This window comes from Orbicella faveolata, unplaced genomic scaffold (assembly GCF_042242905.1).
Source record: "Orbicella faveolata isolate gen_17 unplaced genomic scaffold, um_ofav_v1 contig_2, whole genome shotgun sequence".
In the NCBI taxonomy this organism is placed as follows: Eukaryota; Metazoa; Cnidaria; class Anthozoa; order Scleractinia; family Merulinidae; genus Orbicella; species Orbicella faveolata.
The window spans coordinates 17,009,146-17,029,530 of NW_028301547.1; the positions used below are offsets into that span (position 1 = coordinate 17,009,146).

General features: G+C 39.2%; 3 protein-coding genes across 5 annotated transcripts; 2 read left to right on the forward strand and 1 right to left on the reverse strand.

Annotated features, from left to right (window-relative positions):
- Positions 1 to 214: 214 nt before the first annotated feature.
- On the reverse strand, positions 215 to 8,382 carry LOC110061682 (target of rapamycin complex subunit lst8-like). Its single transcript, XM_020768532.2, has 10 exons — positions 8,143 to 8,382; positions 6,891 to 6,942; positions 5,927 to 5,976; positions 4,869 to 4,981; positions 4,414 to 4,489; positions 3,988 to 4,062; positions 3,468 to 3,545; positions 2,720 to 2,847; positions 1,763 to 1,905; positions 215 to 1,266 (listed from the first exon to the last, which is right to left on the reverse strand). Exons 1-10 carry the CDS (start codon positions 8,263 to 8,265, stop codon positions 1,148 to 1,150), a joined length of 957 nt encoding a protein of 318 aa, XP_020624191.1. The 5' UTR covers positions 8,266 to 8,382; the 3' UTR covers positions 215 to 1,147.
- A 291-nt stretch (positions 8,383 to 8,673) lies between these two features.
- LOC110061679 (single-strand DNA endonuclease ASTE1-like) lies at positions 8,674 to 12,560 on the forward strand. Its single transcript, XM_020768529.2, has 3 exons — positions 8,674 to 9,132; positions 9,957 to 11,209; positions 11,790 to 12,560. Exons 1-3 carry the CDS (start codon positions 8,714 to 8,716, stop codon positions 12,029 to 12,031), a joined length of 1,914 nt encoding a protein of 637 aa, XP_020624188.2. The 5' UTR covers positions 8,674 to 8,713; the 3' UTR covers positions 12,032 to 12,560.
- A 141-nt stretch (positions 12,561 to 12,701) lies between these two features.
- Positions 12,702 to 20,385, forward strand: LOC110061681 (uncharacterized). Of its 3 annotated transcripts, none has more exons than XM_020768531.2 (6): positions 12,712 to 13,685; positions 14,558 to 15,765; positions 16,315 to 16,395; positions 16,869 to 16,998; positions 17,430 to 17,556; positions 17,855 to 20,385. In XM_020768531.2, the coding sequence occupies exons 3-6, from the start codon at positions 16,320 to 16,322 to the stop codon at positions 18,569 to 18,571; spliced, it is 1,050 nt and encodes a 349-aa protein (XP_020624190.2). In that variant the 5' UTR covers positions 12,712 to 13,685; positions 14,558 to 15,765; positions 16,315 to 16,319; the 3' UTR covers positions 18,572 to 20,385. The 3 variants fall into 3 exon arrangements, 2 of the variants coding, with proteins under 2 accessions (XP_020624190.2, XP_089146097.1); XM_089289971.1 differs by having other exon boundaries at positions 12,713 to 13,685; positions 17,849 to 20,385; XR_016207318.1 differs by lacking the exons at positions 16,869 to 16,998; positions 17,430 to 17,556; positions 17,855 to 20,385 and having other exon boundaries at positions 12,702 to 13,685; positions 16,315 to 16,391.

Below are 20,385 nucleotides of genomic sequence, written 5' to 3' on the forward strand. Positions count from 1 at the left end.
ACAATGACCACAAACCATCAGTTTTCCACACTTTTCCCTCATGTTTTTGCTTGAAAGGGGCTATAATATTACAGGTTCCATAGTTCATTTCACAACAAGAGTGTCCTTCCCCTTTCACATGAGAGTTTCTACCCTCCAGGTCTCATAAACGAGGAGGCTTACAGGTTCATTTCTCATATGTTCACCGTGAGCCAGACATTTTATACAGACAGTATCAAGAAGAAGAAAAAACTTTATTGAAGTTTTATTGAATTACCTATTCCTTAATTCCCAGGTTTCGTTATGTTTGCATAATAAGTTACACATCTTGATTGACACTGTGCATAAGTCAGAGAACAGCTGAGTAAAAACAAAACTTAAGATATCATCTAAACCATCTTGTGTGCTACCATACTGGACAACAAACTATCTTCTTGGTAAAGCTGAGTTAACTGAAGCCCAAAATATGTACAGTGTACCAAAGACAAAACATGGTATTGAGGAAATTATCAACTGTCCAAGAAAAAAGTTCTCATAATAATATTCTTCTTCTGCATTTGATGTGACAGTAAAAGGCATTAGAATCCCATGGGGGGGGGGGGGGGGGAACTCCCATATAAAAAAAGATCGGACTGCTCGTCGGGTCCCTGAGAGGTACCAAGATCCTGTTTTGTGGGCGTGGCTTGAAAATATTTTCACCCTTAAGAGGTAGTTATTCTAAAACAAAACATTATCTCTTGTCATATTTTTTTGGTCTCCATACTACTGCAAAAACTCCTGCTGTGGACCCTTTGAGGCTGAACACCCTTAGAGGTACCAAAACGGCTTTTTCAACCCCTAAAAGGTACAATGAGCACCACTGTCCTTTTTATACGGGGGTCCCCCCCCCTTGGGAATACAAGCTGAGTGAAAACAAAAATTAGGATATTGTCCCAGTCTAAGCCATCTTGTATGCTAGCATACTGGGAACCATGCTATCTTCTTGCTAAAGCGGCTATGGTTACGACTAAAATAATTATGAACAGTGTACCAAAGACACAACATGGCATTGAGGAAATCATCCATTGTCCAATAAAGATGTTCTCATAATCATACTCCTCTGTCTTTGACTTACTGCTGCCTTTGACTTTTGTAGTAAGAATGATAAGGCATTTTATTTGATTTTTGACTACACGGCATGTGCATCTCTAAATGCCAGAGCTACTACAGCTTTTTGATGTCCACTGTATTCACAGATGACCTCCCCCTGCTCCAGATTCCAAAGGCGTGCCATGTTGTCAGATGACGCTGAAGCCAAGAAGAACAATGAAAAAGCTTTTCAACGACTAACTATTTCTGGTATAAGAAATAATCTCTGTGGCTTAAAATACTTAAATGCCCTGTTCAAACAGAAGCCACACTCATAGCTCAGATTTATGTGTACCAGTACTCAAGAACAAAACTGACAAGAAGATGCAAAAATTGTCAGGAAACAACAAATTGACAATTTCATTATCAAGGGAGACATAACATAATTCTCTAGTGTCTTTTTTAATTTCCAGGGGAAGAGTAAGGCAGGTTTTGGTTTAAAGTTTGACTGGCTGAAGGGTATTTTGGAAGCTTAAGGAAGCCAGATATATTTTAATTTTCATTTTATTGTCACTATCAGTATTCTTAAAGGTGTTAATCTCACCTTTACTATCACTTGAGTGATACTAGTATAGATCTCTTTTTCCCTGTGTTTCCAATCATTCCTTTCATTCTGATAACATCACAACATATTTTTAGCACCTGTGTATCATACCTGTGATAAGATACTGCGAGTCTTCTGAGAAGGCACAATCCCACACCCATCGTTGATTAGCTTCTTTCAGAGTCTTTTTAAGAGAGAAGTCGGCTGTCTGCCATATATTAACTGTTGTATCTGCAGATGTTGTGGCTAAGAAGCTATACATTGATCAATGATAAAGAAAGAGATAATTTGACAATCCACTGAGTAAGTTAGTGTTAAAGTTAGTCTGCCAAACTGATTTACAAAATACCATGCTCAGGTCAAGGTTTTGGTTTCCAATTATGTTAATTAACCATTTGCACCAAAAACAAAAGCAAATGAATGTAATAAATATGACAAATGCACATGTACCATCAACCTTCACCGTCTAAGTACTCAGGAAAAAATGAAGAGGAAGAAGGCCTATTCAAGAGAGGCACTTAAATTTTATAACATTAAAGATGATTTTCAATTTTCTTGCTGTTTTTAATATACTGTGTATATTTTTCAGTTTTGAGTTTAATTTTGAAGTTGTCTGTGTATGGTGTCTCAGAAGTTGTGGAAAGGGAAATTCTTATTATAAATGATTGAGTCTTAAGGTTCAACCTTGAATTAACATCAGGAATAGGAACTTCAGTTGATTAAAAGAACTATCAGCAGTAATTGGCACACATTAGCGCAGTGGACTCAGTGGGTTGGGTTCAAATGACCCACTTTTGGAGCCCTATTGCTGATTTATGAATAATACTGTGTTGTGTTCTTGGGTCGAGCGTCACTCTCACAGGACCTCTCTCTGCCCATGAAGATAAATGGATACCAGAAACTAAATGCTAAGGGGTCGTAAGGGGGTAACCTCACAATGGACTAGCGCCCCATCAAGGAGGAATTGAAATGCTCCAATTTACTTCATGCTTCTGATTTCAACTGGAGATAAGCACCAGAACCAGCCTGATGGATGACATAAATGCAGATGTAATAAAAAGTACTCACCATGAGTCTGGACTAAAAAGGCATTTAAGGGCTGCTCTTTTATGTGCCCTAGGGATTTTTGTCCTGGGGTGTAGCATAGTTGGATCATCTTTGGTACCACCAGTTAAGCTCCATACATAACAGTTACCCTTCAATTATTGGAAAAAAATGCAAAATATTAATTTAACAAATTAAAGCAATGTTATACTGAATAGAGGGGAGAAGTACGTCAGATTTTTTTAAATTTTAAGCTTCTCATTTTCATTTATAATTATTATAATTCGTCAAGTTAAAACAAAGAAAGTTATAATCACAGTGGAGGTTTCGGAAGTCTGATATTAATTAGCATAGATTGTTATGATCTCATTTCTCTGTTTATCAATTTTAGTTTTGATTCAGAAAATGTAACTAGCAAACACTTGAATGAGTGTAAATACTCTGTAAATATTGTTTTTCTCATTATCCTTATCATTATTGTTATCGTTATCGTTATCGTTATCGTTATCGTTATCGTTATCGTTATCGTTATTGTTATTATTATTATTATTGTTATTATAGTGTTTCCTCACATTTCTAGACAACTCACATTTTGTCAAAAAATACTGTGCTATACATCAACTCTCAGGTTTCTGGCAATGTCCTGAAACATCTTCAGAACATCTTCAGAATATCACATTATATATCGTTTGAAGACAGATCTGTCTAGACACAATGCTTAATTAGATTGCAGTGTGTTTAAAAGGCACACAGCAATCTAACATAAAATTACCTGATTATTGACAGCTGCCATGTAGGATGCTTCTCTGTCAATACTAATGGACAGGATTGAAGCATCTGATTCTGGAATCTATACAGAAAAGAAAAAAAAGAAAAAGAAGTTGCAATATTCACGAAATAAAGTAGAAAATGTGGATTTTTAATTACATGTATTGTTACCAGATAGAGGAAGAGGAAGAAGGAATGGATTGTGCTGTGGGCAGAGGGTAAATAAAATATAGAGAACAGAGAGGAAGAGAGAACAAGGGAGGGAGGAAGGTACATCCATATGAACACAGATTACTTGTGACTTGACACTCCTACAAACAAAGGACATAATGTCATAAAATGGTTATAATCCAGGTGAAACCACAGGTGAAGTAAGTGGTTTCACAGCAAGGTTTTGACATTCTATGATATCATTTCTGTGGTCTATATAAGTATGAGTGTATGTCAGTAATGGCTAAAAACCTCTTTGATCTTAGATGAATTACATGTTGGTATGTCTACATCAAAGTTTCAACTATTCTTACCAACTGTTCATTGTGATCTGTCTTCAGATCCCACATATGTATTGCACCACTCTGATCACCAACAATGAGCTCACCCTAAAACAACGTGATAATATTTTAAGAGTTAACCATCATTTAATTTGCCTACAAACACACCTACAAGTTACTGTATTTTAACTGTGTTACGGTACACAATTTTACACAAACAGGGCAACCCTTAAGTAGCATTTAGCATTTAGCATCTTATATTTTGCACACACTGATACTACCAATAAACAAAATTCGTGTTTACAGGTTCAGTACTCAGGTGTATATAAATTATTGGCACCGCGAATGGTTTGGGTAGAAATGACCATTTTCATTAACTTCCAAATCGCAAACAAAACTATGCCTTGATCATGCACTAGAAGTTTAATTGACAGCTTTAAATTCAAGTTGTTTGTTTACCTGATTAGGATGGAGGCAAACACAGTTTACAGGTGCATTAACTTGGAAAACTCTTTGACACTGTAAATTATGGGACCTGTAATCAAAAATAAAAATGTCCCACATTTTCATTCCACAAAAGCAAGGTAAGGAGTAAAAGGTAGGAATGCCTATGGCTGGAAACTGAGCCTAGCATCCCCCTCCCCCGGTTCGCTTTCCCCTCCCCCAACATAAATAACCAAAATATTATATTATAATATTAAAATATTATAAACCTTACTGAAATGTAATTAGTTTGAACCCTCACATTCCTTTTTCTCGCAAAGAATTTATTAACAACAGTATGAGTGGATATGAGTCTCTATTTTACTGAGTTTGGAAGCAGCAAGGTCATTACTCACAGAGCCTGCTTAAATAGTAATTTTGGATGCACATATATCTTGATAAAGGTCAAATCACAGAGGGACATACAGTACCGTAAGTCCCATATTCTGGCTGAGCAGTCCTCGCCACCAGTGAACATCCATTTACCATCCTCGTGAAATCCAACAGCAGTCACATTTTTTGACACACCGTCATAATTCACAACCTTACAAAAAGAACCAAAAGGTGAAGTTATTGGGTATTTCTTTCTTAAACTGACAGTTACAGGATACAACTTAGCAAAGCTAAGAATTCAATGAAAGTGTTTTTCAGTCCTACAGATCAGGAGCAAGACATCAGTACCCGGAGTACAAAGACTTTCTACACGTTACTTTTGGTCAAAATGGTGCTAAAATTATGACCACCAAGTAACTAATTTTGCTTATACAAATATGTGCCTAAATGAAGAACACTACCTAAAGATGACAATATGAAAATGAATTGTTAAATGAGAAAAAAATGTAATTTACTGGATTTCTGTGACATTTCCAAGACAAAAGAAAGGGAAGATTATGAACTTGTTCCAATTTTCAACCTATACCTCGCTCATACATAACTCTTGATAAAAAAGTGCCTGTAATAGTCACAAAGCATTTTGTCTAAATAATATTTTTTCCACAAACTGGATGATAACTTTTAACTTTCCATGGGATAAATGTGAAAATAATTTTTTTTGGACTTTTCAAAGTCATTTTCAAGATTGTGCCCTTTCGGAATTTTTATTCTTCTATGATAGTTAGGAAGTTGATTATCGTAAAATAGACTGATGGAAATACCATAAGTATAAATAAAGTCATTGTTCAAATTGTATTGTACCATTCTCATTATGGGATGAGGAGTATTGCTATCCCCTACCCCCAAGGGATGCTACTCCATCACCGATTGTCCCCCTCCCCCAGCATATATATTTTTGCGGTGTTGCCCTAGCCTGATAATTCGCTATTATTGATTCATATTTGTAAGTGGAGAAAAGCACTGTGGGAGTTAAGTGTCGTACTCAAGACCACGGTACATGTACAGTGACTCATGCCAGTGGAATCACAGACCCTCAAACTAAAAAAAGTTAATTAAATTATATTGCTAATAAAAGTACTGTAAACACGAGACTTACCGGACTTGGATTATTTGAATTGATGTCATACATACGTATATGTTGATATCCTGAATCAAGAGCCAAAAGTAAACGAAACCATTATTAAACAGTATGCAGTTTAAGAATAATAAAATTTGTCACTGGCAGCAACAAAGTGCAATAGGTCATTTTGTACATTCAAATTAATGAAAATTGATGTATGGTTTATGATAAAAGTCCTAAGAGTATCAATTGACATGTTCAATTCAAATATCAAAATCAAATCAATAATGACCAAAGAGCGATTTACAGATTGTGGAAATTATGTTAATAATGTTACTAACAATAATGTAAAACTAATACCGTTACAAGCCATATCAAATACAGGTAACGTTTAGGTGTCTGAGGGGGTAGTACTACAGATGGCCTTCCAAGTGACTGTTTTCAAGTTGCAATTTGAGAGCTGAATCCTGATTTCAACTCTCATGCATTCAGTCATTGTGTCATTTTTTGGAGAGTAAGAAGGTCAACACACCCCCACCCCTCTCCCCCAAGTTGGAAGATGCCTGTAGGCATATGTTATTAACCGACACTGCAGGCCACTAAAGCTAGGGGCAGTACTGAATAGATATCTAACCCTAATCATGCTTTAAAAATCAAATCCCAGTATTAATAATTATTTTCCTCACTAAAGTGTTCAACAAGTCATGTTATTCATACATTAATCTTGACATAAATGTTTAGCAGGGGTGTCTTTAAGGACTGTAACCCACAACACCTGTTACAGCTGAGTATGACTGATGAACCCTTGATGTTACAGGTGAACTTGTTCATTGTTTGGACAGATATAAATAACTCAAAAAGCAACACGTTTGTTACAAGTGTGAAGATCAGGGGAACACATGACTCAAAACTTTAGTGACAACCCTGATAAGTATTGAGTCATTTTGCAATTTAATAGATTTGAGTCCTTCCTGAGAATAAATGGCACTGGACTAATTACCTGCAGCTGCCAATAACTGCCTGTCTGGAGTAATCTGCATGGCATTGACTTGCTATGACAGCAGTTAAGGAATGTAACTAGCAAATATAATCAAAAGAACAACAAGACAATAGAATAACATATCATTCCAGCAAATATTCGTGCCCGACCATGGAAGGATTTTTTTTGCCAGAACCCACCCACCCCTCTGTAAATTTCAGTTTAGTTAAAAACTTTCCTTTACAGTCAGTATGAATTTTAGCTTTTGATACCTTCAAAAAATACCCCTTAGAGTCAGGGCTAAGAAAAAAACTAAGCAGGCTCATTAAAAAACTCAGTCAGCTTTTCTGGCCTGTATTCCTTCAAAATTATATATATGTACGCAAGTGAACATATTTTGAAGAAAGCTGTTGAAGAAATTCAAATTACAGACTGAAGAACTGTAAGAGAAGACACAATGGCATTTATTACATAAACACCAATGAAATACCAGGCAAGCTTTCTTGCAAAAACATGACATCTTCACAAGTAAAAATAGTATTTTATTTTCATATGAGAAAAGAACACCGTTGCTAAGGTAACATAATAAATCACACCTTTCGCAGCAGAATTTTAATGGTTTGTTATTTCATTGGTGTTGATATAATAATAGAACATTACATGGCTGCTTGGAGATACAAAATTTCTCTTTTCATGTTGAAAAATATTTCACTTGTTCACTGAGCTGACCAAGTAAATATTTTTCAACACTCGAACAGAAATTTTGTATCCCCACACGGCCATGTAATATCCTTTATTTATTTCAATTTTAAATTAATTGACCGTGCTAATATGAAATTTAGAAGCGGGAGGGGGGTGGGCACTAGTGAGAATGACTTTTTCTTTCACAACAACATGATATGTTGTTGTTTGCTTTTCTCGCGTTTCTTCCCTGTTTGAAGCAAATAACGTACAATCATAGTTCCAAAGAAAAAATCTTGCCCATGAATAGCAAGGTTACTAGGAGTTCCTGTGCATACGTTACCAGTGTGTCGGAGTAACGACTCAAGAATATGGCTGACACATGTCAATGATAGTTGCCACTGGACAGAGGCAGAGCTGGGTCAGAACAAAACGTTAAAAGTCGGAACCAAGCATAATTTAAAAATTATCACAGAAATCACCAAAAAACAAACAGCTCCCTTTTTGACCCATCTTTCAGTAATAAGAGAGGAGATATTCATTATTTACAAAGTAAACAACACAATTAACACCTCGCATTTGTAAAAGATACAGAATCAGGATGCTGGACTGTGCGGTGACATATTCCGCTGTGTGCTTGCCAAAACTTAATGGCATGATCATAGCCTGCTGTAGCCAGGATAACTGGTTCACTTGAACCATCTGCGTCAGTCATCTTGCAGTTATCATTTGGGGATATTTACGTCGTGGAGTAAAATTCTCAGAACTGGCTTTATTTGTGACCCTTCGCTCGTCTTTTCTTCTACTTCAGTTCATACTACATGAAGGAACTATTTGTTTTCAACTAAACCGCTGTCCTTTTACTGCGCTACTTGTTAAAATATTTTCTCAAGGGTAGGGAAGGTAACAGTAACTAAAATCACAAATCAGCATTGCGAAAATGTTCAACTTTACTGGCTAATCTTGAAGACAGGTAGTTCTTTCTTTCTTCTTTCAAGCTATAAAATTCAACATGAATCTTCCGCTTCGGTGAGTATATAAAACATGCCCAAGAAAATTAAATGCAACATCTTACCCTCCCCTCCTTAATATTTCTCATTGATGTGACGCCTGGCACATTTTTGTTATGAGGGAGATGCTGGCGCCATTGATGTCCAAGCTTGATGGGGATTCCCGGACTTACAGGCTATATTAACTCAATCGGAACTCTTTGGACGTCGATCGATCTTCAAAACACAAAACTTGTCATAGACGGATCATGTCTATCTCACTACCTTTATGTAAACAACGGCTTCGACTGCAGATGTGGCGGTCAGTACGATGAATTCTATCACGTTGTGCTTTCGTTTTTCGATGCCCTGATTTCTAACGGTGTAGAATCTTATGTGATCTTCGATGGGGCGCACCATCCAAGCGATAAAAAGATGGAAACGCTCAAGGCAAGAGCTCTGGAGAGGATCAAGACTTCTAAAGCGTTGTCAAACTCTGCAGACGATAGGCTCTTTCTACGTCCGCTCTTGTCAAAGCTTGTTTTTCTACAGGCACTGAGGAATCGCGGCGTAAAATTTGCGGTCTGTGATAGGTAGGGAATGACAAAATCAATGATGATTTCCAGAGATAAGCATAAAAAATAGTCGTAGGAAAAGTCCACTTTGGAAAGCCTTTCACAAGGGTCGAGATGGACAGAACTGGAGATAGGCGGACTCCCCACGGGGTTTATTGTTCCGGGAAAGCCAACAGCTAAAATAATCATCAAAAATAGTGATTAGAATAGAAAAAAAGTTCTAGCTTGCTAACAGTAACTATGGCAGTCTTTCACATAAACCTTTAAGGGATTTTATCAACAGAGACTCAGAGAGATGAAACACTGAAGTTCAATGTACGGAGTGAAAAGGGGAATATAATGACTTGGGATCGTCTACGGAATGGTGTCTAGGGGAAGTCATAGAACCGTGGAGTGTCAAGCTAGAGAGGGTGACATATCATCAACAGGTCCGGATTCAAAGAGATTTGTACCTACTTTTCTCTACTCGATTCCGACAAATTAACCTGGGAACTTCAAAGTGTCACGTTTTGTTGTAGTCGTTGATTGGGAAGTTACAAGTGAGTATTTTTTGACCAATTGACATAAAACTTTCTTTTCTCTAACCATGGAACTTATGAAGATCACCAGAATGGAGTAGCCTTTTTCATGTAAGTGTTTCAGTAAAGTGAAGTGAAGTGGTCTTGAGAAATGAGAGAGAATGTTACTTATTTTTGGGATGTGTTTACAATACTAACTGCCCTTTGTTATAATTTTTATCCTAACCTGGAGAATCTTTATACTAAAGTCGACTTTTGGAAGTCAATGTTACACAGAATTTGGGTTCACATGTTATCTTCGACTTGTTTTTTTTATCTCATCAGTGAAGCCGACACGGAAATTGCCTCCCTTGCTCGTGCCTGGAACTGTCCCGTGCTGAGCAGTGATAGTGACTTCTTCATCTTTGATATCAAAGCAGGTTACATCCCTCTTACTTTCCTCAACTGGAACTCTGATCATTTGACAGCCAGTGTTTTCTATCGGAAAAAAATGGCATCGCACTTTCGAATTCGCCCGGAATTGATTCCTCTGTTAGCTTCTTTAGCAGGGAACGATTACGTGAGTTCTGATACATTAGCTGCGTTCAATCTCGCACTAAATCGCGTTCAGACTTCGGGCGGTTTTGGGAGAAGAGGAGCAAGATTTGCAACCATCGCTAACATGCTCTCCGAACTACCTGACTCAAGCACAGAAGAGGAGGCGTTAAAATACGCCCTACAAATGGTACCGTCGCCAGGGAGCAGAGATCAACTTAGACAAGCTGTTGAGCATTCTCTTCAGGAATACACGATCACGGAATCGATTTTATTGCGCTATTTCCAGGATGGCGTGATCAGTAATTCCCTAAGAACCCAAAACGGCCACGAAATCAACGAGTGGCTTTTGCGCAGGTTCCGCGATGGATACTTTGCCTCTACATGTATGAGTGGCTTAACGGTGGGCAAATTCTTGCTGGGAACTTTGGTCGAGAATTGTCGGGAAATATCGGCAAATCGCTGTTCTCTGTGGCTGAGGCGGTTTGTGTATGGGATTTTGAACGATGCTGCTACTCACGGAGCGGAGGGTAATTTAACAATGGTCCAAGAATGGGACAGAGAGGGTTTGACGGTCAAGCCGTCAAATGTGGTACCTTACCAAGAGGGCGTGGTCCCCAGTGTGAGCCTCATCCCATACCTTGATACCGAAGAACGTTTGACGTTTCTATTTTTTGCGCTCGACGTGGACACAACGCACATCAAGTACTTGCCGGATGAGTTCAAATTAATTGTAGGGTCACTTCGTTTACTCCTCACTAACGCTCAGCCAATGTTAGAGATGAACCACCTCGTCGCTTTACTCTGCTGTTTCGTTAACTTACAAGAAGATTCGGTTGAACAGAAAGAAACCCCTACAAATAGAAAACGTTTTTCTCAGCCGTTTGATCTGCGAGCGGCACAAAGTTTTGCTCAGTGGCAGTGTGTGTTGAGAGATGCCATTCACCTGAATGTAACTTTGCTTGAGCCCGTACCTACACCCTACATTCACAAGACTTTCAATGGAAAACTGGCGCATAGTTTGCGAAAAGGATTGGATCAAGGTATAAAGACTTACAACGAACTTTTATGTTCATATTTATGCTCTTGTCACTAGAAATTCCATTAATATTTTATCGCGAACGCGCAAGATTTTCTAGTTGCGCCTGACCTGGTTTTCGTTACGCTAGGAGCCCTTCGTGCCTCTTTGTCACGTAAGAGGGCCCAACTTAGGTTTGGCGGTATGCGAGCTGAGAGTAAAAATGAAGAGGGGTACGGGATGACAAGGCTTTTAATGGCGGGATGCGAGACAAAAATATTTCGGTGGGAACGGGATTTGCTCATATTGGCAGACGGGATGCGGGATGAAAAACAGAAAATCACACGTTTCGCGGAGAACTGTGACTCTAACCAGGCGGGATGAAGATAAATATTCTGACTGGCGTGGGATGGGGGGATTGAGCCAAAAATAGTGACGGGATGCGGGATAAAATAGCCTATGGTGGCCCCTCATGTAAGGGCATTTAAATCACGGCCACTTTTCACTTCATGCAACCTAATTTAAGTTTTTATTATTTTTCTTTTCAATGCAAGAGTAAATTTAAGTACCAGTCTTTCTTTCTTTCGTCCCTTGTTTTTCTTCAGGTCGTACACCAGAGCAGCTGATTCCTTCTTTCGGACTGTTTCGCTTGTTCCACAGACTTAAAATCGCGGTAACCAGCGACCTGTTAGAAAAGATGGCGACGAACGAGAGACACGATGGCAAAAAGATTATTAAGGAGAAATCCCGGTCAACAGTCGGGACATCAAATGCGGCATTATCCTCGGACGAAACCTTGGAAAATCGTTTTTCACTTTTGTGTGACATTGGAGAACAACAAAGCTAAGCCAATGAAACGTAACTTACCGGAGATCTAACCCGAGATCAAGTTAATAATACCAGTTATCGCCCAACATAGTTATCACTATGGACTTGTCGCCAAATAAAAGGACGAATTCTACTGGCGATGTGCGGATCATGTGACGTACTTCCAAAGACTCGAGGTATTTGTTTCTTTTGGACTGATTGGCGATCGAAAACTGTTCGAAACTTCTACGAGAATTTAACAGCATGTAGAATTGTACCTGTTTTCCTGTCTGAAATTGCCAAACGACGAAAGTCTTCTTTTTTTCTTTTTTATAGACAAAGTTTAGTTTTTTTAGTTTTAGTCACACAACATAAAGTTTTAACAAACCTACTTTTTGAGCCTCCATTGAAAGGTGACGTAATAGCGTTCGCAATGTACAAGGAGGTTGGTCCAAAGGATTGTGGTTAAATTTTTCACTTTGTGTTTCTTTTACATATACAATTCTTATCCGATGAAAAAGTAAAAGATTCTATAATGATCTTAGCAATAAACACCTTTGTTTACAAAACCTTGTCTTCTTTTTGTTTTAAGGGCTCGTTAAAATTGAGCGTCCTTCTTCGAATTCTTCGAGCGATTTTTGCTTGAATTTTAAGATTTAATCCCAAAACCAGTCAAGCTTTCCTCGTAAGATAACATTTCAGAGACGGCAAGGTTAAAAAAATGACAATACAGACCACTGTACTTCAGTGTAAGTTGTCGTCAAATGAAAACAAAAAACAAACGAACAGAGAAACAAACCAAATTTTTACATTTATTTCAAGGCTAATACGACTGGACCATCACTCGACAAATTTTGAAAAAGTCTAAGATTAACAACAAAATTAACGTGGCTGAGAACTATAAATCGAACCTCTTCTAATAGCCACCTCTCAACAGCGACCACATATTTTCATCCCAAATATTTTCATCCCAGTTGAGAGATTCAGTTTGCCGCTTCTTCCGGACGAACCGCCACTTGGGGCAGGGAGCGAAGAAGGACGGCTGTTTTCGCAGGCCATGTTTTAATTTCCCAACAATGGCCACCTCCCCACAATTGCCAGAGAAGTTAGACTGCAAATTTAAGACTGTGACCTCCACTGGAAACACAAAAAAGCTATATCGCGTGCTTAACACGCCTGACTAACTTCATATTATAATTTAATTGTAGGCATAAAGTTGCTTGCGTAGGCGATTTTGTCTCGGTTTCGTGCAACTGAGTCATTTGAGAGATGGGCGTTCGAGGACTTACCAGTTACATTAACTCAATCGGGAGTCTTTGGACACAAACTGAGCTTCGAAATACAAAGCTTGTCATTGATGGACCTGGCGTATGTAACTGCCTTTACGTGGACAGTGGCTTCGACCGTCAATTTGGAGGCCAATACGAGGAGTTTTACAAAGTCGTTCTGTCGTTTTTCGACGCTCTGGATTCTCGGGGTGTAGATTCCTTTGTAGTGCTCGATGGCGCTCATGATCGAAGCGATAAAAAGTTAGACACTTTCAAGAAAAGATCAGTGCAGAGGATCCAAGCTGGTGACGCGCTGTGCAACGGTAGATCAACTGATGGTGATGTCTTCGTTCTGCCGCTTTTGTCAAATCTTGTCTTTGTGCAAGCGCTCAGGGATCGCGGTGTAAAATTTGCTGTTCCTGACTGGTAAGTTTTAACGCAATGTAAAATAAAGTAGATTTTACAGATAATGATAACGTAGGAACAACAAAATAGCGAGCGTCTTTTCTGCGAAGTCATTATCCTCTCTGCGAAGCTTGCGTCCTGTCTGGTTTTTCTGCGAAGCAAGGCGTCTTTTCTGTGAAGTGTGTGTCCTTTCTGCGAAGTGCTCTTCCTTCCTGCGTCTAATACAGGAAGGATGTTCAAATGTGGGCTATAAAATGCTGAGCTTTGCAGTGTAAATGAATGAATGGTAATTAATTTTGTAATTCAGTTTGTTATCGTAAGCGGTTTCCTGTTTCAGTTTCGCTTTTGCACGCAGTCCCTATCACGCAACAAGGAAATGCTGCACAACGAACCCAAACAATAGTGTGAAAAGATTGTGTAAATGAGGTTGATGAAAGTAAACAGGAGTATTTTGTGTACGATCTTATACCTATTTCTACAGGAACGATCGCTGACTTGAAAAGAGTGAAACTGGCTTACTTCAATTTCCGCTTCTCCTTGAGCTTGTTTATGTCAATGAGTAGTAAGTGAATCGGGACTGCAAGAGAGCCTTTCCCTGTTTCAGTAAGGAGAGCTGCACTTGTAATATTCCCGGCTTAAACCGGTCACATTGGGCCAGGGATTATACAAAACATCAGTTACTAGTAAGTTAACATACAGTTAGTGCTAACTGCACTCCCAACACTGCAACCCGGAAATCAAACTGATGTATAACGCCAGAAGTCTAAAAAGTTTCAAATTTGTCATTTCGTACATATGCGCACGCAATGTAAGGCATACTTTTTGTTACTTCATACTCCTTCCAGATTACGAAGGACGAATTAACTAGCTGTAATTTTCATGTTTCTTTTCAGTGAAGCGGATTCTGAAGTCGCCTCCTTGGCCAACGCTTATAACTGCCCTGTATTAAGCAATGACAGCGATTTCTTTATCTTTGATATCGAAGCAGGCTACATCCCACTTTCCTCTTTCGACTGGAAGTCTAGTCGCCTAACAGCCAAAATTTTCCATCGGAGAAAATTGGCGTCACACTTAAGAATTCACGCAGAATTGCTGCCTATGTTCGCTTCTTTAGTGGGCAATGATTACGTCAGCATTGATGCATTGGAACCGTTCATCCATGCCCTTAGTCGCAGTCAGTATTCCATGGATCATTCTAGCAAGAAAGAAGCCAGATTTGCTGGGATCGCAAATATGCTTTCCACCGTACCTGACAAATTTGTTCTCCAAATGGTGTCGTCTTATGGCGGGATTCAACTAAGGCAAGCTGTTGAGCATTCTCTACAAGAGTACTCGATCACAGACTCGAATTTGTTGCGCTATTTCCAAAAACGCGTGATCAGTAGTTCTCTCAGAACCCAAAACGGCCGAGAAATCGACGAGTGGCTTTTGCGCAAGTTCCGCGAAGGACAGTTTTCTACTAATTGTATGAGCGGCTTAACATCGGGAAAGGTCTTGCTCAGATTCCAGGTTGAAAACTGTCGGGAAAAGTCGGCGAATTACTGCTCCCAGAAGCTGAGGCGGTTTGTTTATGGGATTTTAAACGATGATGAAGTTTACAACCGGAGAGGAAATGTAGCGATGGTTGAAGAATGGGACAGAGAGGGTTTGACGGTGAAGCCGTCAAATGTTACTCCCTACCAAGAGGGTGTGGTCCGAGTGAGTCTTATCCCATGCCTTGATGCTGAAAACAGACTAACGGTTTTGCTAAATGCGCTTAATTCAAATACACCTTCCATAAGATTGTTGCCGGAGAAGTTTAAATTAATTGCAGCGTCACTTCGTTTTCTCAAGAACAACGCACAGCCACCTTTGAAGACGAATCACCTTACCGCCATACTCTGCAGTTGTATTAAACTACAGGACGGCTCGTGGAAACAATACATCTTCCTATCTCAGTCGTTTGATCGGCAAGCAACACAAAGTTTTGCTCAGTGGCAGTGTGTTTTGAGAGATGCTGTTCATCTGAACTTTGTTTTGATTGAGCCTGTTTAAACACCATGTATTCACAAAACGTTTAATAGACGACTGGCGCACTGTCTGCTGAGCGAACTTGATCGAGGTCAGTCTCCTTCCTGATAAATGCTTGCTTGTTTCTTTTTATTTCAAGGGGGAGGGAGGAGGGAGGGGGATCGCGTAGGGTTTATGCCAATGTTTGTTTCGTTCCGATATTTTTTGCTGGTATAGTGAGAGAGTCCATGCACTGTTAACGCTGCACTTTGCCACAATGTTTCCAGGAACTTGTTCTGTTTTCTTTTGTTCTCTAAATGTCAAGAATTTATCTCCTTAGCCATTGCCGTACCTAGAACATTTGAAAGGAGCAATGTCAACTAGTAGTTTTGTCAACCTCGTGCCCAGGGAGTTTTGAAGGGATAAGCCTTGGTCACGAGTTGGCTTCAAATCGAGGGCGACCATAAACTAAGAGACTAACACATAGGTGAAAGAACCTTAGGTGATGATAAACTGAAACAAGATCTAGGTTTGTTGTGATTGATCGATTTCAAATTTAAAATTGAAACAATAAGACAAAATTTTTTGATATGTGCTATCCATTGTTGTTAGGTCCCGCGAGGTTTTTCAAATTAACATAAATATTTCCTCTCTCATTCAGGTCGCATGCCAGAAGAGTTGCTTCCGTCTTCCAACAATCGCTTTCTTTACAACGAAATTTGCAATGCGTTGGAGATAGAAGGTAGAATAAGAACGTTCTCAATTACGATTTACTTTTCGTTTTATAACTACTCTCATTGTTAATTTAACGTTGTTTAAAAAAATCGTTTTGAAGCGTTAACGATGTACAAACGTAACTTCATTATCATGTATTTTACAATTATCTAAAGAATACCTGCTTGAAAAGGAGACTGAAAAGCAATCAGTGTTTTAGCATGAGTTCACTGTCCGTGAAGAATGTCGGACGAGTGAAAACAATAGGAATGGGATTGGGGCGAGAGGATGAACGGTGAACCCGAAGAGAACTCAATCTACTTAAAAAACTGATTAACATTAATCGAAAACATGAGACAACACAGCGTAAGAAATTAGTTTAAAGTTGATAAGGTACAAAACTAAGCTATTGGATTGGCTTAATCTGACTTTGAGTAGCCACGAGTCCAAATTAGTAATCCATCTTTTGTTTTATTTTATCTTCCTTCCTGGTGATTATAGGCAAGATTAGCGTTGGCCTGAACACAAAATATCCTGGTGTCACACATCCAAAGTCGTACCAAACATGGGACAGTTGCCGTCCCCCGGCCCAATCTTACGCTCCCCTGGACATCAGGAGTGCTGTTTACAGGTACAAATATGTTCTTTTTATCTACCCCTTTCCCATCCCATTCCCCCCGTTTTCTTTTCTTTCTTTTTTTTTTCGTCCCCTTGACGATTATAAAGAATATTGAATGCCTGTAAACAGACTATTTTTCCACAGACTACACGGAAAAAATTTTTATGATTTTATTAAATCTGATTACTTTATTAACAAGTTCCTAAGACAAGTTCCCCTCTTCAGTACATACAAAACGAGACGAACGAAGTAGAACACACCAAGTGGACAAAGTCTTGATGTACTGCCAAATTCTCAGAACTTCCTGTAAAGGAATTGCGTCGCAAACAGTTTAGAGAATTAATGTTGTAATAGCTCTTGCATGGCTGGTAAAAGACGCTAAATAGTGTCGAGTTCAAGTTGTAACTTCATTTAGGTGACAGCTCCATTTAATTTATTTTCAGTCCAGCAAAACGATGGGAAGCACATGGTCATACACGACAGACAAACCAGGTGTCTACGAGGCAACAGCAGCAGCAACAACAACAGCAGCAGCAGCAGCAGCAGCAGTGGCTGTCTTCATCACAATATGTATGTAGTCAAATATCTTTGCAGGGTCAATCAATCAAGTCTATTAATTTTATGCATCGCTGTTATGATGTAAGGAAACTGGTGTCTTTGACTTCGTAGAAAAAAAAAAAACGATTTTTGAAAGTTCCCGCAGCTTCTCGACTAACCTCCGTGCCTCCAATAGTCGCTCTCCCTAAGCTTCCGGAATAAATTTGACTCAAGGCGCCATATCGAAACATCACGGTAAGACGTTTGCGACGTCGCCATTTCAACCGCAACTTTTACGAGCTTTAATTATTTCTCTTTCTTCCAGAAACAGAATGCGTCCCATAAGCGACATGACCGACCTATGTATTACTCTCCAGTTCCTCAAGGTGGAGCAAGTTGGAGCTTGCCCTTGTCCTCTAGTAAAGGGTATTACCAGGAACAACAGTATGCCCAACCCAGCGTCTATTCAAGTGGTCATCACGCTGGTAAACCTCATCCAGTGACACCTACATCCAGTAGAGTAGCACAGCGCGCTTACACACAACAAAAAAGAGAAGCAGAAATCTCTGCCGGGATTCAAAACTTAAATCTACGTGCAAACCCGAGCCACAGCAGCAAGAATTACGCAGCAGGTGAGAACAGGCACTCGCCATCTGCGCTACGACCGAGGGAGGTATCGCCACCGGGATGGGTGTCGCCTGGCTCCAAAAGTACGTCGGCAGCTTCCTACAATCCAGTTGATTATAGGAATGAAGGCAAAACACCACCGAATGCCAGACCCCCTCGCGCCAAGTCTACAGCACCGTACCCATCAGCTACCCACTGTTCCCTCTCCTCCACTCGGCGGAGGGATGAGCCAGTATCTTTATCTCCATTACGCAGTGGTTATGGTCAGCGGTTTTTCTATGATTCGTCTTCACTGGACGATTTACCACTCCCTTCTGATGAAAGTTGGTCAGTGAGTGATTCATCAAGGTCTTCCGATGAAAGCTGGTTATCCGACTATTACAATGATGACGCTGAGCCCTATTTTGAAGATTTTTGGTGATTTTTCCCTTGCAAGTCAATAGCGAAAACTGCCGAAGAGTTTGGATTAATAGGCAACAGTGACTATGTTCCGGCTGTCAGTATTATTTATATTAAGATAACTCAAAACAGTTTCCAGCATTTAGATTTTGATTAGTCATGGTAGTTGATTTTGCGGTATTTCAGTTTGTAATTTATCCTCACTACATTTCTATTGTTGGGATCACGTTAGACTAAGTTATGGGAGGAATCCGCGACCGCCTAAGCAAAAGATATGCAGCAAGGCCAGGTGAGCGGTGGTCACTTCCACCAGGTCCACCAGGGGAGGAGGGAGGGGCGCAAAGTGTCTTCCCACGGCAATCTCGTCAAACTGCAAGATTTCGCACTGCCCAGCCAGATTTTATGTTCGAAAGGCCGCAAAGGATCATACTAGACGCCACTAACCTAGACCCTCGGGATTAGCGGAATGTAACCCGTTATCGTGAATCGGTCATTATATATGCAGTGAGAATAGTTGAAAGAGTTTACGATTCTAAATTCATATTATCTCACCCTTTAAATTGCTTTACACCTTTTTGTGGTGTTACTAGTTACGTCGAAGTAAAGCTTCTCAGAAAGTGTTAACTTCACTGTTTTCCTGCTGTTTTTAACGGGCCACAGTAAGAAATATTACTGAAATTTGTGAGTTTAAATAACCATTTACCTTACCAGACGTTTGCCGGTGATCAACAAAAATTGAAAGCTGGGCTTCGCCTTCTTGGTGAGCCGTCAGTGCTATGAAAAGAATCTGGGAGATTTGCGTCCTCAGTTAAACGTCATCGCTTCTGCATGCATTGCGTGCCGTTTATTAAACGTTGCCAAAAGTTGCGTCTTATCCTGCTGATTGAAATTTGGTAATATAATAAAATTTCACCGTGCCGTTTTTGAATTATAAGCCCCTAAAGCTGTAATTAAGGCTGTTTTTAGCAGGTCATACTGTTGCTATGGTAACCTATTGTATCACGAAAATAATAACAACGTGTTCACCAATGATTGGGCAGCTTTTTGATATCATGATTGTAGCATCAAGTGATAAAGCGTGGTTATAACGACCCCTCAAAATCTAAGTGCTGGAAACTGTAACGGCAGGAATCGAAATGTAGTTTTATATTACAGCCAAGAATGTGAGTACAATCTCCAAATCCAGATAGAAATATGAAAATTCATGGCAAATTCGGCCTCATGGTACATATTCTCCATAAACTGAAATCCAAAACTTGATCATTTTCTTTACTGGTAGAGGAGGGTAAATGAATATACAAGACGTATAATGCAAGCCATTCTATGATTTTTTCTAGCTGTGTTGTCATTACGGTGCCCAGAATATCGTTTTATAAACAAGCCATCAAGACTAAAGAGGCTCAAGCAAAAAGGTTTAAATTTCAGTAATAATGGATTATGTAAAGCTTTGAAAAACACAAAATATTGATGTACAAATAGGGCAAAAATATTTCTGCGGTGAAGACGCCTCGCTGATCTAAATGGAGCACGCTTCGCGATGGTTACAAAACAAGTTCTTTGAAGTTTAAGAGTATATGTCAATAAGGATTAAACAAATCGCGGACACAGCTCAAAATTCAATTCCGCCCATACTTTGTCCATTGGTAGTGAAAAAGACATTAAAAAAGAAAGTTAAAGAAAGAAAAAATTATAAAAATTAAAAGAGACCTAATATTTTAAATTACAGAAGATTAATCTGTATACATAGTCTTTCGTAATAAGTTGTAGCTTTTATATCAAATTGTTAATGCCTGATGTATTTACCGTGTTTTTAAATAAAGGTGATGATGATGATGA